The sequence below is a fragment of the Pipistrellus hanaki genome, assembly GCF_964339955.1.
Source record: "Pipistrellus hanaki genome assembly, chromosome: 2".
Classification (NCBI taxonomy): Eukaryota; Metazoa; Chordata; class Mammalia; order Chiroptera; family Vespertilionidae; genus Pipistrellus; species Pipistrellus hanaki.
The window spans coordinates 8,252,659-8,270,176 of NC_140504.1; the positions used below are offsets into that span (position 1 = coordinate 8,252,659).

The window sequence follows — 17,518 nt, forward strand, 5'->3', positions numbered from 1 at the left end:
GTGTACGGGCCTCCAGCTTCTAGCACAAGAACCCCACGGAATAAAGCCTCTCCCCGTCGTCACCCTCACGCCCCACCACACAGTGGGCACCAGCAAGGGCCACAGCACCTCCTGAGCCCGGGAGGACGCAGCCACGGCTGCCCACACTCTCACACACACTGAAGAAAACGGCCCCTCTGCCCTCAGTCCTCCCCATCACGCTCATTCACAGCCCGCCAGCTCAGTTCACGTCTGGACACGAGTCTGTCTGGAAGCATCTCAGGGCACGGACATGCACATAGCATGTGAAGAGGCCACACGGCTCAGCTGCCGCAGCCATGCACCTCAGCCGGGGTGCCTCGGGAGCGCCACTGGAACCCACACATGCATCCATAAGAGCAAGAAGCCCCAGGACACCGAGGGAGGAGCCTCCCGAGAGGCCACGCCCAGCGAACGGCAGCCTCTCCCAGGAGCTGGTGTCGCAGGCATTACCCAGGTACCTTGCTCATCTGGCGGTAGTACTTCTGGTAATTGGGCGGGTTCTCTGGGACCTGGGAAGTGTACGAAGGGCACACGTGGAAAGCACAGGAGGGAACGTGTCACCACCACACCAGACGCCGGGGCGGGGCTGGCACAGCAGGACGCGGGGAGCCTGGTGCTGGGCCCTCGAGGCATCACCCCCACGGCCCACCACCCACAGCCCCGCCCACTGCTGGGAAACACCATCAGGCACCCCTTGGGCTGGCGAGAGCAGGGTGGGAGGGGAAACCTCTGCCCCTGGGAGCCCCTCCCAGCCCCCAGGGTTCACCTGTGAGACCCGCAGGAACTCATGCGCCTTCTGCAGGCAGGACGAGAACTCGGGCCTGTGGTGGGCGCCCGCCTGGAAGAGAGAAGGAGCTGAACCGCTGGCCACGGGAGCCTGTGGGCAGGCTGGCCTCCGGGCGGCTGCCACCGCTGGGAACCAGGAGCAAACCCACCTGGTGTCTTGGGTGTCTGCCGACAAGTCCACACCACACCCGCCCTCCCACGCTCACAGGGTCCCGACCTGTCCGTGGCAAACCCCACAGAGCCCAGGCCCCGCACAGCCCTGACACCTCCTCACGGCTCCCCAGGATCCCGTGACCTCATCCCACCAGAATAAAAACACGCTCCCGCTTCTCTCTAGTACATGCTCCGTGGAGCAGTTTGAGTTTAACAAGAGCCTGGAGCAGCCCCCCCCCCCCCCCCCCCCCTGTCTCCTGGAACAGCCTCTTCTGCCTCCCTTTCCAGAAGCTTCCGAGCGAGCCCACGGCTCAGAGCCGCCAGGCAACGCCCGCTTCAGCCAAACCATCGCCACGGCCTCGGAGCCCAGGAAGGCTAAGGGTCAGGGTGAGCAGGTGCTGTGTCTGGGCACAGGGGTAAGAGGTTGAGGAACAAGGAAACGGCCACATACCTCCAGAAAGGCCTGGATGGCGAAGGAGGTGTCCCAGATCTGCGAGCCATTGGTGACCTGCACACAGAGGACGAACCATTACAGGAGACTGGCAGCGTCGTCCCAGCCGCCCTCTGCCTCTCAGAATCCGACGGAGCTGGAGGCTCCCACTAGCTCCTGTGAAGAGGCAGGAGGCAGGGTCTCCTACACCTGGCTCTGGGCTATGGGCACCCGTCAAAGCCCACGATGGCTGCAGGGGCTGGTCCTGCAGGCAGCCCCATCTGCCTTCCTCGGGCCGCCAGCCAGGAAAGGGATGTGTCACAGGGCACTTCCGGGTTTTGACGGCCACCACCTGTGGTCTCCACAGCCTGTGGTCTCTATCCACCCTATGACAGCCTCAGGCCCTGCTATGATGACCAGAAACACCCCCACTTCTGAGGTGGTAAGGCCCGGCTGAGGCCTCAAAGGGGCTAGGAAATCCCCCTCAAATCCAACCCGTGAGCTTGGTTCACTGGTCAGCACTGAGGCCCCACGTGTGACCAAACCCCAGTGCCAGGGCAGGACTGTGACAGACATGTGGGAACCGGGATGGGAGCGGGAACACCTGAGCCCAGACCACCTGCGGCACTAAGAGGACAGCGGGATCGGGGCCCAGGGGGATGTGTGGGAAGAACTCGCACCACCAGGAAACCCGCCTGGCCAAAAGAAACCTGAAAGACATCAACCCTGAGAGGGAAGTTCATATCCCTACAAGCCTATTGCAAAAAACTAGAAAAAATGGTAACAAATGATCTAACTCTACAACTCAAAGAGTTAGAAAAAGAGCAACAAGAAAAGCCCAGTGTAAGCAGAAGGAAGGAAATAACAAAAATCAGAGTGGAGATAAACGATATAGAGACCAAAGAAACAATACATAAGATCAACAAAACCAAGAGCTGGTTCTTTGAAAGAATAAACAAGATAGATGAACCTCTAGCCAGGCTAACCAAGAAACAAAGAGAGAGGACTCAAATAAACAAAATCAGAAACGAAAGAGGTGAAATAACAACAGACCCCGCCGAAATACAAAGGATTGTTACAAAATACTACGAACAACTCTATTCCAACAAACTGAACAACCTGGAGGAAATAGACATATTCCTAGAAAAATACAACCTTCCAAAACTCAATCAGGAAGAATCTAAAAATCTCAATAGAGCAGTGACTTGGAAAGAAATTGAAACAGTCATCAAAAAGCTTCCAGCAAACAAAAGCCCAGGGCCAGATGGCTTTACAGGAGAGTTTTACCAAACATTCAAGGAAGAACTAAAACCTATCCTCCTCAGACTATTCCAAAAAATTCAAGAGGAAGGAACACTTCCAAACTCCTTCTATGAAGCCAGCATCACCCTAATACCAAAACCAGATAAAGACAACTCAGTGAAAGAGAATTACAGGCCAATATCCCTCATGAACATAGATGCCAAAATCCTCAACAAAATTCTAGCAAATCAGCTCCAGCAGAGCATCACAAAGATCATACACCATGACCAAGTTGGATTTATTCCAGGAATGCAAGGTTGGTACAATATCCGCAAATCAATTAACGTGATTCATCACATAAACAAGTTGAAAGATAAAAATCATATAGTCATATCAATTGATGCAGAAAAAGCATTTGATAAAATCCAACACCCTTTCCTGATAAAAACTCTCAACAAGGTGGGAGTACAAGGATCATACCTCAACATAATAAAAGCTATATATGATAAACCCACAGCCAACATCATACTCAATGGGCAAAAACTAAAACCATTCCCTCTAAGAACAGGAACAAGACAGGGATGCCCACTATCGCCACTCCTCTTTGACATAGTACTGGAAGTACTAGCCATTGCAATTAGACAAGAGGAGGAAATAAAAGGCATCCAAATTGGAAAAGAAGAAGTAAAGTTATCCTTATTTGCAGACGACATGATATTGTATATAAAAAACCCAAAAGACTCCATTAAAAAACTAATTGGCTTAATAAATGAATTTGGCAATGTAACAGGATACAAAATTAACGCCAAGAAATCTATGGCATTTCTATACACCAATAGCGAATTTATAGAAACAGAGACTAAAAAAGCAATTCCATTTACCATCGCACCAAAAAAATTAAGATACCTAGGAATAAACTTAACTAAGGAAGTAAAGGACCTATACGCGGAAAACTACACGACACTGAAAAAAGAGATAGAGGAAGATGTAAGGAGATGGAAGAACATACCATGTTCATGGATTGGTAGAATCAACATCATCAAAATGTCCATACTTCCTAAAGCAATCTATAGGTTCAATGCACTCCCCATTAAAATACCAACGGCATATTTCACTGACCTAGAAAGAACTCTCCAAAAGTTCATTTGGAACAATAAAAGACCCCGAATAGCCACAGCAATCCTGAGAAAGAAGAGTAAAGTAGGAGGGATCTCAATACCAGACTTCAAACTGTATTACAAAGCCACTATTCTCAAAACAGCCTGGTACTGGCACAAAAACAGACATATAGATCAATGGAATCGAATCGAGAACCCAGATATCAACCCAAATCACTATGCTCAATTAATATTTTACAAAGGAGGCACGAATATACAATGGAGTCAAGACAGCCTCTTCAATAAATTGTGTTGGGAAAATTGGGCAGATACATGCAAAAGAATGAAACTAGATCACCAACTTACACCATTCACAAAAATAAACTCAAAATGGATACAGGACTTAAACATCAGACGGGAAACCATAAAAATACTAGAAGCATCCACAGGCAACAAAATCTCAGATATATGCCAAAAGAACTTCTTTACTGATACTGCCCCTAGGGCAATGGAAGCTAAAGAGAAAATAAACAAATGGGACTACATCAAAATAAAAAGCTTTTTTACAGCAAAAGAAACCATCAACAAAACAACAAGAAAGCCCACTGTGTGGGAGAGCATATTTGCAAATGTTACCACTGATAAAGGTTTAATCTCCAACATCTACAAACAGCTTATACAACTAAATAAAAGGAAGATGAATGATCCAATTAAAAAATGGGCAATGGACCTAAATAGAATATTCTCAAAGGAAGACAGAAAGACGGCCAAAAGGCACATGAAAACATGCTCAAAGTCACTAATTATCCGAGAGATGCAAATCAAAACAACAATGCGGTACCATCTCACACCTGTCAGAATGGCCAACATCAACAAATCAACAAACGACAAGTGTTGGCGAGGTTGTGGAGAAAAAGGAACCCTCGTGCACTGCTGGTGGGAATGCAGACTGGTGCAACCACTGGGGAGAACAGTGTGGAGTTTCCTCAAAAAACTGAAAATGGAACTCTCATTTGACCCAGTAATCCCACTCCTAGGAATATATCCCAAGAAACTAGACACACCAATCAAAAGGATATATGCACCCCTATGTTCATAGCAGCACAATCTACAATAGCTAGAATCTGGAAACAGCCTAGGTGCCCGTCAGCAGATGATTGGATAAAAAACCGTGGTACATCTACACAATGGAATACTATGCTGCCATAAAAAAGAAGGAATTCTCATCATTTGCAGCAACCTGGATAGAACTAGAGAACATCATGCTGAGTGAAATAAGCCAGTCAATGAAGGAGAAATACCACATGGCCTCACTCATTTATAGATATTAAAAAACATTATAAACTGACAAACCAAAAGATAGATATAAAGACAGTAAAGCAACAAGCAGACTGTAAAATTACAGCGGGGAGATCTGGGGGAGATAATAGATCAACCGAAGGACTTGTATACATGCATATAAGTACAACCAATGGACATAAAACTCTGGGGAGGGAGGGCATGTGTGGGTGGGAGGGAGGGAGAGGGGCAAAAAAAAAAAATCAATAAAATATGTAAATAAATAAATAAATAAATAAATAAATAAAATTAAAATAAATAAATAAATAAAAATAAAATGATTATATTCTCCAATCTAAAGGCAGACATTGGCAGAATAGGTAAACACAAAGGATCCTAGAACTATATGCTGACTACAAGACTCACTTAAAATGCAAACACACAAATTTAGTAAAAGAATGGAGAAATATATTCCATGCACATAGTGATCCGAAGAGAGCAGAGGTGCTACACTAATTCATACAAAATAGACTTTAAATCAAAACAAAAAAGGTTATAAGATTATAAACATTTATGCATATAATGACAGGCCTTCAAAATACATGAATCAAAAACTAACAGAACCGAAGAATGAAATATACATTTCTACATAATAGGCATTTTTCAGTAATAGACTTCAATACCCCAATTATAATAATGAAACAACCAGACATAAAGTAAATAAAAAAACAGTGGATTTTGTCCTGGCTGGTATGGCTCAGTTGGTTAAGTTGTCCCATACACCAAAAGGTAACAGGTTCGATTCCTGATTAGGGCACATACCTAGGTTGCAGGCGTGTATGGGAGACAACCAATTGATGTGCTCTCTCTCGTCAATATCTCTGACTCTATCACTCTCTCTAGAATAAATATTAAACAACAACAAGAGAATAGACTTCAACAATATTATAAACACTAGATTTCACAGACACAGGCACTCTACCCAACAACAGAACACATAGGGTCAGATTCAAATGAGACATTTTCCAGGACAGACCATATTTTAGGTTAATAATAGAAATTAACTTTTAAATAAACTAAAAACATCATTAGTAATATAATTACATTAGTATTAAATAATCAATAGTTTTTTAAAAATAGATATCATTTTATATCTTCTAACCACAAGGAATGAAGTTATAAATCAATATCACAAGGTAGATTAGAAAATTCACAAAATTGTGAAACTTGGGCAAAACACTTTAAAAAAAAAAAATATATATATATATATATATATATATATATATATATATATATATATATAATTGACTTTTTTACAGAGAGGAAGAGAGAGGGGTAGTCAGAAACATCGATGAGAGAGTATCATCGGTCAGCTGCCTCTTGCACACCCCCTACTGAGGATGTGCACACAACCAAGGTACATGTCCTTGACCGGAATCGAACCCGGTACCCTTCAGTCTGCAGTGGACGCTCTATCCACTGAGCCAAACCGGTTTTGGCGGGCAAAAAAATTTTAAACAACCATTGGATCAACTAAGAAATCATAGGAGAAATTATAAATTCCTTACAGATGAATGGAAATGAAAACATCCCCAAACTTGTGAGGCAGCAAAAACAGTGCCAAGGGGGGAATTCAGAGCTATAAAAGTTTATAATAAGAAATGAATTCTGAGCCCTTGCCAGTGTGTTTCAGGTTGTTGGGTTGCCCTGGCCACTGCAAGGTTGCCACTTTGATTCCTGATCAGGATACAAACCCAGGTTGTGGGTTCAATCCCCAGAGGCAATGGATCAAAGTTTCTCTCTTACACATTGAAATATAGTGGCAACCATACTTTGGTAAAAACTGCTGTTTGAATTTTAGCTTTGCTATCTGACTTCGGCCTTTGATTACTTGCTGAGGAGTGGGAAATTACTGACCTTGCCTGGAGGGTAGAAAGTTACTCATCCCTCCCCCTCCTGGACCTGAAGGCCAAATCAACAGTCTGGGTTAGTCAAGGCTAAAAGAACAGAACGAACCAAGAAGGGAGATTAGGCCATCTGGCCGATACATACAACCGCAAGGTTAAGCAATATAGAAACCAGTCAGCTCCAGCCCCGTGGACCTCCACCCCCCTTTTTTTGAAATGTATATAAAAAGCTGGATTTGTAACTGCTGGCTGCTGTCTCTGCCTGCTCCATCCTGGCGGCGGCAGCCCAGATTCGAATCTGTAATAAATTTGTTATTTGACTCCGCAATTGGCTATTTGGAGTTGTTTCCCGGGTAGGGGTCTCTGCCTCTTGGGTGGTCTCTTCTCCATTCAACACACATCAATATTTCTCTCTCTCTCTCTCTCTCTCTCTCTCTCTCTCTCTCTCTCTCTCTGTGTGTGTGTGTGTGTGTGTGTGTGTTCCCTTTCTCTCTCTCAAAAATCAATGAAAACATGTTTTTTTTTAAATATAAAAAAAAAAAAAAAGAAAGACATCAACGCTCAGGGCCGAGCCACGGATTTGCTGAAAATACAGGGCCCAGCTAAAACCAGTTTGGCCCAGTGGATCACCTACAACATCCAAACAGCACAAACCCACGGGACACCTGCAGAGAAAGGAGTGCATCTCAGGGCTGAGCAGGAAGCTGTAAACCCTGAGGGCGGGAGCAGCTCTGCAGGTGCTCAGATGGGGGCAGAAATGGTTGCAAAAGAAGCGGGCAGCCTGCCCGGCAGCTCTCACCTGCATCTTCATGCCATCGAGGCCCAGCCTGTGAGGAGAAATGCCAGGTCAGGGAGCAGAGCACAAGGAGCAGGGAGTCAGGGGAGGGCAGTAGGAGACCCCCTCCACGGCACAATCCGTAACTGACCAGCTCTCCTCGTCACCAAAGCCTCCCTGACGTTCCCCAGGAGCTGCCCTGTCCACTCACAGGCTTCCTGGTGCTGCCTTCTGGAAGCACCCAATTTGCGCTAAGGGGTGGACCTTTCCACTCAAACACAACCCCCCTCAGCTTCCGTCGACCCTGGAACCACTGGTTCCAGAGTCACACCCTCGCTGGGACACGAAGGTGGAGACAGTCACAAGCCTGCCGCTGTGGCTGCGGGGCCCACAAACATCTGCTCTGGGCTCTCAGCTACGTCAGTCCGAGGCGAAGCGGGACACCCACCGACCGGGCCCTTCCCGCCTCACTCACCAGAGGTAGTCGGGGATCCTGGACACGTGCTCCTGGAAGGCGCTGGAGGCCGGCCCGTCCGCGCGCCAGCGCACCAGCATGTTGATGGTTTTTGAGATCTGCAGGAGACGGGCCTGTCAGGGCTCCGCTTCACCCCTGCTGGGCATGAGGAGGTGGCCCAACCCCACCGAGGGCCCAGCTCTGCCCCCACAGGCCAGGCCGGGCCTTCTGGTCTACCCCACATTTCCCAAGCACACGCTGCTTCCAGGTCCTGAGACAAAGCCCCCGTGGTGCCCAGGGAAGAGGTGTCCAGGGGAGGTGGGAAGGGCAGAGGGTGTGCGCAGAGGAGGGAGGGAGACCTGTAAGAGGTGTGAGCCCAGCTAGCTGGCAGGTGAGCAGGGTGCCCGAGCGGGCTCCTGGGGTCTGAGGGGCACAGGGGAGATGCAGACCAGACCTTTGCCAGGGGCTACCTGCTCAGGATGGCATGTTCTAGAAGGCCCAGACCTTCCACTCTGGGAGCTCCTAAGGCAAGATCCAGCTAAAGCCTGCATCTAACTTAAGTCAGACGTGCTTTACGCACATTAAGTCAAAGCCGAGAGTCACACTGCTGCTAAAAGGAACACAACTGACTGCGCTGAGAGGCGTCATCATTTTCGATCCATTGGGGTCCCATGAGGGCCAGGAAGTGCCTGGGAGCAGGGGCAGAAGTGGGGCCGGGTAGCACCGCACCAAATGGGCACACCTGACAAAGCCCCAGTCATGGCCCCCAACTAGGGGCTCAAAACTACTCTGCCTCCTGCACCCGTCGCCCATGGCCTTGAGCGACCTCTCCATTGAGTGGAGCAGGACTGTGGTAACTGGGATGGGATCAGGGCCCAATGGGATGTGTGGGAAGAACTTGCACCACCTAGAAAAAGTGTGTGTCCACAGGTGTATCCTCACCTGCCCCCATGAGGCAAAGCCAGGTCAGGAGCCCAGAAGCTCAGAGCAGGGAAAGTTACACGTCACGGGGCTTGGCAGGATCTAGGAATGGAACCCACGCACCCCTGGTGCTCTAATCCCCCTAAGAGAAGGGCAGATAGGAGTTTCGGGGGGGGGAGGGCAGAAAGATCCTGAGAGGTGGCCTCAGAGAGCAGTGTTCAGGCACACTAGGTGGTGGGGGTGGGAGGAGGGCCAAGCACACAGGTGGGGACTGAACAGGGTCCTGTGGGAGCAGAGGGTCACCTGCAGGTAGACCCCTACCCCAAAGACTAGTCTCTGGGCCTCCCTCCTTGGGTCCTCGCCCACCCCAGGGCTCAGTTGAGTGCCCACTCAAGGCTGACACCCAGCGGGTAGGTGGCACTGACCGGGCCGATGCTGATGCACTTGGTGAAGCGGTCATCGGCCTGGATGTGCTCGTACAGCTTCTGGACAGCCCGCTGCCGCAGGCTGGCGCTGTGGTGGCGTTCATACAGGTTCAGGATTGCTGTGGGGGCAAGGGCATCAGCAAGCTCAGGGCACCGAGGAGCTCCTGTCCTCCGCTCAGCCAGGCACAGGGCCACTTGGGCATGCTGCCCTGCCATGTTAGGAGGGCTCTGCAAGTAGAAATCCAGTTGTTTCTCAGCATTGACGGGACAGGGACCCAGCTACCACCCAGGGCCCCGCACACAGCATGCGGTGCCGGTCTCCCGGGGGTCCCCCAGGGAGGGAAGCCTGGACTGGGTCCCTCCCAGGGAGGAATGACTGCGCCCTCCAAGGCCCTCAGCTCCAAGTTCTCTCATCTAGGGCCCCAAGCCCCAGGATCGCTCCCAGGGCAGGACAGCTCTGCCGGACTGAGGTGCACACAGCCGGCTCCTCACCACATGGCCCATGTGACGATGAGAGAGTACATTCATTGCCACCTCAGGTGCCCGCTGACCCCAGGGAGGCCCAGCCAGCCCCAGGGGAGCACCCACCGTACGTTACACGGAGCAGCCAGCTGTGCGGCGTGTAGAGATCGTCAAAGGCAACGTTGTTCCTCTGCGCCGGCCAGTCGATGCTGGCGTAGTCCTCCACGTACAGCTCCTGGGGGCGACACCCGCTGCCTACCGCTGTCTTCTCCCCCTGGCCCCCCAGGGCACGCCCTGATTCACACCTCGCACCCCAACCCACCTCAGGGCCTGCTTCCCAGGGGCCCAATCCCACTCTGGACAGTTCCCCAGGGGGCTCAGCGCTGAGGCCCATGGGAGCAGGTGAGCACAGCCGAACTTGGGGATGACCCCGGCCCACGTGCTCACCTGGCGCAGGCTCTGGACCAGCGGGTCCTCCTCAGCGTTCAGCCGGGTGGCATAGCAGTAGCTCATGGGCAGGTAGACCTGACGGCAGTGGCACCAGATTGTGGAGGGGTGTGCAGGCATCCAGTCAGGAAACAGCCTGGGGGGGAGGGGGGGACAGTGGATTAGCAGGAGCCCCAGCCCCGCCGTCACCTCCACCACAGCCCCAGAGTGGCCGAATGTCCAGGCCCAGGTCGGCCAGCCCAGCACTCGCACCACCATGCTCCCATGGGAAGCGGTCAAACTCCCTCCCTGGGTCCCCCAGGGTACAGGCCACTTCCGGTTCAGCCAAAGGCATCCTACAGCCAGCAGACCGTGGTCCTAAGGTTCAGGACCGTCCGTGGCTTCTCAGTAGTGACAGACAAAGCACGATAATGTGGAACGTTCATAGTGAGAAACGGGTGAGGGGATCTATAAGGACAGCTCTGGATTACCTTTGCAACTTTTCTGGAAATGGAAAACGATTCCACAATAAAAACAGTTAGGCCTGAGCCTTGGAGTGTGGCCTCCACACGTGTTTTCTGACATCAACACAGCCAGGCCACCTTCCCGGGTGGGTGAGTACCAGGGGTATTTTCTCTGCCCTCCCCTTCAAGCCCTCGTCCCAATCTTCGGGGCGTAGGGATACACCGCTGCAAGTATACTCCCTGTTCCGAGTCATGAGAGTCGGACAGGTGGCCCCCAGCCTGAGACCAGCTCCCTCCCTCTTTTAAGAGCTCCTCCACTCACTTTAAAGAGTGTTGGGTGTGGTTTTTTTTTTACATTTTGGGTTCAGGTCCTCCATCCTGCATACCTACCCTTTACTCTCAAACCCATACCCCTCCGAAAACTCCAGCAAACACCAGCAGCCCCCACCTCGCGACCGGCACAGACAACACAGTTTCCCAACAGCAGCCCCAGGCACCTGCTGCCTTCCCGCCTACTCCTTACACACCGGTGAGGTTCACGGTCCAATTGGCAGGCCCGCCAGTGAGGAATGCTGTAATGGCCCCAAGACATGTGCCATCCTCTTCCAGACTGGCCAACCTTGAGTAACAGAGCCCCTCCGCCCACTTTACCTTGCTGCCCCTCTGCCACCATCACCCCACCTCACCACCGTGGAGGCTGGGCCCTCCGCCCTTTCAGCAGGACCCTCTGTCACTCCCCAGTGGCCCTTCCTCCACCAAGGTCATCTAACACAAACCCCCCAGCCTCTCCCCCCAACCTCCCCGATGCTCCCTAAGGGACCACAACCCTGCTGAAAATGCTCCAGGGGCCCTGTAACAGCCCAGCGGGAGGACCACCCACCACAAGGCCCAGCCCAGGGCACCCCCTCCTTCCTTCCAATATTCTCCAGGAAGGAGCCCAGGGCCCCGTCATTCCATTCAGTAGGGCGGCAGGGACCGGGCTGCCACGACCCTGCAGAGGCGAGCCTACCACATCTCCGGGAACAGGGTGTTGAGGCCTTCCCAGCTGTACACGTTCAGGACAGCCAGCCAGAATTTCCCCCAGGAGGGGATGGCCACAGCTCCGCCTGGAGAGAGAGCAGGCCCGTGTTATCTCCCTCCAGCTGGACCCTCGGGAGCCAGGCCCTTCTTGTCTGAACTGAGGGCAAAGGCTTCCCAACCCCATGAGGGACAGGCTCAGGGCTACCTCACACAGCAGCCACGGGGTCGGGTCAAAATGAGTGTATGCAGTCCCAGGAAAGACATTCACAGCCCCACCTTCAGGAGGGAGACACACAGGCAGCTGCCTGGGAAGGTGAGGGTCCCCGATGCCCACAGCAGCCTGTACCACGTGGGTCTGAGGTGAGGAGGGGCAGGGAGTGCGCATGCTCAGCCTTCTCTTAGGGCCACTAACAGCTGCCCCTGACATGTGTGTCCCCACTCGGCAGGCATGGTGGGACTCCAACCTGGCTGCCTGAGACACTCTGGCCCAAGTTGGAGCCACCCCAGCAGCCCAGGTCCCAGGCTGCGCTTCACAAGGAGCCCTCGCCCAGACTCTCGTGATCAGAAATAAAAATAAAAATAAAAAACCAGGAGCCACCAGGGAAGCAAGAAACACTCCCTCCCTCCCAAGGAACCCGAAAGCAGCTATGAGACCAGAAGCTAATGAGGAAGTCACTGCAAGAGCCACACGTGAACAGACTGGCATTTCATTAGCATGCACACGGGTCAGGACCGGCTCCCAGAGCAGGGACATCCCAGGTGCGGGGTGGAGGATGAGGAGGAACTCCGATGGCATAGGGGTGGGGTGGAAGGCAGGAGGCGGAGGAAGCAGCGTGCAGAGCCGTGAGGCACGTAGGGACTTCCAGGAGCTGACAGGAGCCCTGTGTGTGAGCACCAGAGCAGGAGGGCAAGTGGACGGAGGAGTGGCCACGAGGGGGGTGGTGAGACCTGCCAGGCTCCGGGAGCAGCAAGAAACGTGCCAGAGCAGTGGGAGCCATGGCGGGAGCCTCCCCGGGCTCCGATGAACGGCTGTCAGAGCACTCAGGCAGGGGAGAGGGGCTGCCTGCTAGAAGCCACCCAGCAAACGGGAGGGTATATGGTCATCGTAATTTGCTTTTCAAAAACTACCGGTAAGGTTTCACCCTTTCTACTTCTCTGCTTTGATGAATTCCCTGCTCACGGGTTTCGCCCGCTGTTTCAGGTGAAGGGGCGCCTTCCTGTGTCTCATTTAAAAGAGCTCATTGAGCAAAGTAACACTGACACTTAGCATGTGCTGTGCAGGGCACACCTTTCTTTCTTTCTTTTTTAAATATATATTTTTTATTGATTTTTTTTTTTACAGAGAGAAAGGGAGAGGGATAGAAAGTCAGAAACATCGATGAGAGAGAAACATCAGCTGCCTCTTGCACACCCCCTACCGGGGATGTGCCTGCAACCAAGGTACATGCCCTTGACCGGAATCGAACCCGGGACCCTTGAGTCTGCAGGCCAACGCTCTCTCCACTGAGCCAAACGGGTTTTGGCAGGGCATACCTTTCTTGTGAAGAAGGTTCCGTGACCGTACCAGGTCGGGATCGTCAGGCCCCACACCCAGGATTCTCAGGCACACGTAGTTGAGCGCAGTCCCAAACACCTTGGACTTGTCCTCGATGTGCCTAGAGGAGCAGGAGACGGGGCGGGGAAATGAAATCTCTTATTACTTCTAAGGAATTAAGCAGCGCTTTCAGTTAAATGTCCTCAGGATGTGATGAGGGGCAGGGAGCGCACGTGCTCGGCCTTCTCCTAGGGCCGCTTCTGGCTGCCCCTGACAGGTGAGTCCCCATGCGGCAGGCAGGGTGGGACTCCAGTCTGGCTGTCAGCGACACTCTGGCCCACGCTGGAGCCACGCCAGCTTCCCAGGTCCCAGGCACAGCGATGCTAACACATCCTACACTGGCATGACAGGATGACACAAGAAACACCCCGAGCGGCCACCTCCCATGACAACCAGCACTGGCCCTGCAGAACCTGCCTGCCTCCTCTGCTCACTTCCCACACCTCAGTCAGCGTGATCCTTCTGAGGCCCATTCCGCACCGCGGCACACAGAACACAGTGCAGGGCAACGTGTAAGGCAGGGGTCTTCAAACTACGGCCCGTGGGCCACATGCAGCCCGCAGAGGAGTCTGATCCGGCCCGCCAGATTTTTTGGGCAGTGAGCGCAGCCGAGGTGTTACAGTAGAAATTAGTAGTTCATATAGTCCGGCCCTCCAGCTCTCTGAGGGACCGTGATCTGGCCCCCACTTTAAAAAGTTTGAGGACCCCTGGTGTAAGGGCACGCCCCACCCTATGCAGTCATACGGCACGGGTGACATCTCAGCATCTGTCATGACATGCCGGGACCCACAGGCCAGGGCTGGGGCTCACAACCCTGTTGAGAAAGGCTGAGCTGTTCCCCTGGGGTTCCGTAATGGAGACCACAACCAGGGTGGACAGGCAGGTGACCACCTGGGGGGAGGATCCTGATCCCAGAGCAAACCCTGCCATGGAAAGGCAGGCTGAGACTAGCGAGAGCTGGCCAGCCCCGGCTGCACCTGTTGCCACCCCAGAGTCAGACAATTTCCTTCCACCTTAGTGATAACAGCCAGATGGTTTTCACTGTAGATGAGGGTCTCGAGGCTCTAGGCCAGTCATGCAACCAATTTATAACACAAGCTGTGACACTGACCACTTCCCCACCCGTGCCAGGTCCACAGTTACAGTCACTCCCACCCCTCGACAGGTGCATGTCCTACATAAGAACATCTGTGTACATGTATGCACACATGGGCAGTGACGGAGCCGAGCAGACTCACAGGCCCCAGCCACCATCCGGGAGCTGCACTGACCGCAGGTACCGCACCATCTCTTCTCTGTATCCAGCTGGCAGAGGGATGCGTGCCACGTGGCATGTGATCAGGAGGCCTGTGTGACAGGAAAGATGTCTGACACGGGGAGCAGGCACTCGGCACTGCGAATCCCGGCCCCTTTCCCCGAGGACCCCTCCTGACAGGGAGCTATTCCCAAGGTTTCCCTTCACACAGAAACAAGCCTGGGAAACCAGCGCTCACTACAGTGATGCACATATGTGCACCTATGTTCAAACCAGATTCCCATCCTCTCCAGGTCACAGGTGAGGTGGCCGAAGCAGACCATGGGAAGGGTCTCAACAGGCTCCAGGTGGGTCGAAGAGAAGAAAGAGCCCTTGACTTGCTCCCAAAGGCAAGTCCATGTCTTGTGTGTTTTTTAGGATGCAATAGTCTTGTCTAGCCAACTAATTCCTTGCCTTGAGGGCCCAGCAGCAATCCTCCTGGCACTCACCACCCGCACCTGTAGCCCACCTGGCTGAGCTTACATGCCAAAGCAGCGCACAGAGAACTAAAGACACCCGCTGATCTCTCTGCCTGCCACCAGCACTAGGCTCAGCTTTCTGCCTGGAGTGCCTGGGACTCAAGAGCCACCCCTCCCACACCCCCAGAGTACCCTTCTTCCCTGGTCACAACACTGGGCTGGCTGCGCCTTCACCGCCCCCCTCTCCCAGCACCAACGCCAGGATAACTAAGGTGCAGGGTAACCCTCCACAGACCTTTCCCACGTGAGCTCCTGGGTGCAAACCTGCTTGCTCATTCCCACCACAGACGTATATCGAGGGCTTGAACCAGGCCAGGCCAGCACCCCAATGATGACCTGGGGTCACCTCGCCCACGGGCCAGGCAGCACCCTCCTACCTGGCAGGAGGAAGAGGGGGCCGCCATAGTCGCCCGCCCAGTGCCCGTCCTCGGCCTGCAGCCCCATGTAAAACGTCATCCCGTTCAGAGCCCCATCGTGGGCTGTGTTGGCTTCGGGCAAGTCTTTGAAGTAACTCCCCTGTGAAAGAAAAGAGAGATGAGATCCGAGGGGGTCTGTGGCCAGGCTGAAGGAGCCCTCATCACTTACAGCCCACGCTGAAATAATGAGCCTGATTTCCTTTAAAAGTTTCAGCTGTTTCAATAAAATAAAAAATAAAAAAATAAAAAATCTGAAACTCTTTTATGATGGCACTACCATTTCGGCAAAGCTCCAGGCTCTCATGGTTTCGCTTTCCAGCCAAAATTTCTTCGCAACTTCTCCAACTGCCCAAGAGCGTGGGATGGGGCACCGATGCCCACGCAGACCTGAATGAAATTCAGGCCTCTCTTTCACAAGAAGGGGCCAAAGGGCATAGCCAGGAGACCCCATTTATATCGCACACACTCTGACTACTACCTGAATTTCTTTTATGACATTCATTGGATCAAAAACATTTTCTCTGCCCTGGCCGGGTGGCTCGGCTGAGGATGCAAGATTCAATTCCCAGTGAAGGCACATGCCTTGGCTGCTGAGGTCAGCAGGGCTCTGTCTTATGGGGTCCCCCTCTACAATGTTCCTCTCACATCGATGTTTCTCTCTCTCTCTCTCTCTCTCTCTCTCTCTCTCTCTCTCTCTCTCTCTCTCTCTGTCTCTCTCTCTCTCTCTCTCTCCCCCTCCCCGTCTCTCTAAATTCAGTAAGAACATATCCTCCAGTGAGAATTATACACAAACACACAACCCAACAACATTTTTTTCTGAATTAAAAAAATAGAGAGAGAGCAGTTTCTTACTGACAGCTTACTGGTTTAAAGCAAAGAGATCCGTTCAGCTCCTGCCCTATAATGCAACTCATTCCCGCAGGAACCAGCTTTAGTGGCATGTGCCCACATGGCACATCCCTTCCATTTTAACAAGGAAGAGGACACCCTGCACAGGCCGCTTTTGGAAACTCCCTGCTGGTGCTCCTGGCTGAGGTGCAGAAAGTGAGCAGGAGTGCGGGGCTGTGTGGGAAGCCCCCTCCAGCACCTACGGTGTCCAATCCCAGGGAGTGAGCTTCCAGCGCCGTCTGCTCCCGGCCGGGGCTGTCCTCTTCCTGAAAGTAGGTCCACACCTGCCTTCCCCTCTCATTGCTGAGTCGCCAACGGCTGAGGTCGGTGGCGGGCTCTGTCTTATAGGGTCCCCCTCTGCGACGCAGACACCTGGAAACGATCACGAGTGGCCATCCCGCCTCTTCTTTAGCTCAGAGGTCGCACTTCCCTCCCCAAATGGGAATGCCCTCAGCGCCGCTCCCTCCTGCCTCTCGCTGCTGCCCCCTGATCTGTGGTGGAAGTGGATGCCCGCGCCGGCCACCAGCATCCCCGGGACCCCCATCCCACCGCGCTCTCCTCAGCCCCGCCCCCAGGCGGCCCCCGTCCACGCGGAACCCCCCTCAGCGCCCCGACCGCGCTCTGCCTTCTGGCGGGACACCCAGCGCGAGGACTCACGTGCCCTCGGTCATGACGGCCCCCCGCGATCTCTGCAACCTGCACACCAGCCGGGACCCCCACTGCAGGCCAGCCTTCTCCCAACGGCTACCCTGAGGAGCGCCGTGGGAAGATGCCCGCGCAGCCAATCAGAACGCCGCGGGGGTGGGCCCTCGGCCGTGCCCAGCCACTGACCTGGTGGCCCGACCCTGGTCAAGAGGGTGTGGCCTGGGACAAGGTGGGGCGGGGGGTTGGTGGGCGGGGCCTGGGAGAGCTGGTGGGCGGGGCCTGGGTGAGCTGGTGGGCGGGGCCAGGGCGGGAGAGGGCCAGTGGTGTAGGCGAGGGCATGG

At 53.1% G+C, this 17,518-nt stretch overlaps 1 protein-coding gene across 1 annotated transcript in view; it reads right to left on the bottom strand.

Moving 5' to 3' along the window:
- LOC311616622 (lanosterol synthase-like) overlaps positions 1–17,293 on the bottom strand; it is a 31,080-nt gene extending 13,787 nt beyond the window's left edge. Inside the window, exons 1-14 of the mRNA XM_084872230.1 lie at positions 17,190–17,293; positions 16,736–16,904; positions 15,606–15,744; positions 14,694–14,802; positions 13,395–13,516; positions 11,851–11,947; positions 10,399–10,534; positions 10,078–10,186; positions 9,490–9,608; positions 8,165–8,262; positions 7,714–7,741; positions 1,412–1,468; positions 788–859; positions 480–530 (exon numbers count right to left, since the gene is read on the bottom strand). Coding sequence (XP_084728356.1) covers positions 480–530; positions 788–859; positions 1,412–1,468; positions 7,714–7,741; positions 8,165–8,262; positions 9,490–9,608; positions 10,078–10,186; positions 10,399–10,534; positions 11,851–11,947; positions 13,395–13,516; positions 14,694–14,802; positions 15,606–15,744; positions 16,736–16,904; positions 17,190–17,203 — 1,320 coding nt within the window. The 5' untranslated portion in view covers positions 17,204–17,293. The remainder of the gene's footprint in view (positions 1–479; positions 531–787; positions 860–1,411; positions 1,469–7,713; positions 7,742–8,164; positions 8,263–9,489; positions 9,609–10,077; positions 10,187–10,398; positions 10,535–11,850; positions 11,948–13,394; positions 13,517–14,693; positions 14,803–15,605; positions 15,745–16,735; positions 16,905–17,189) is intronic.
- Positions 17,294–17,518: the final 225 nt, after the last annotated feature.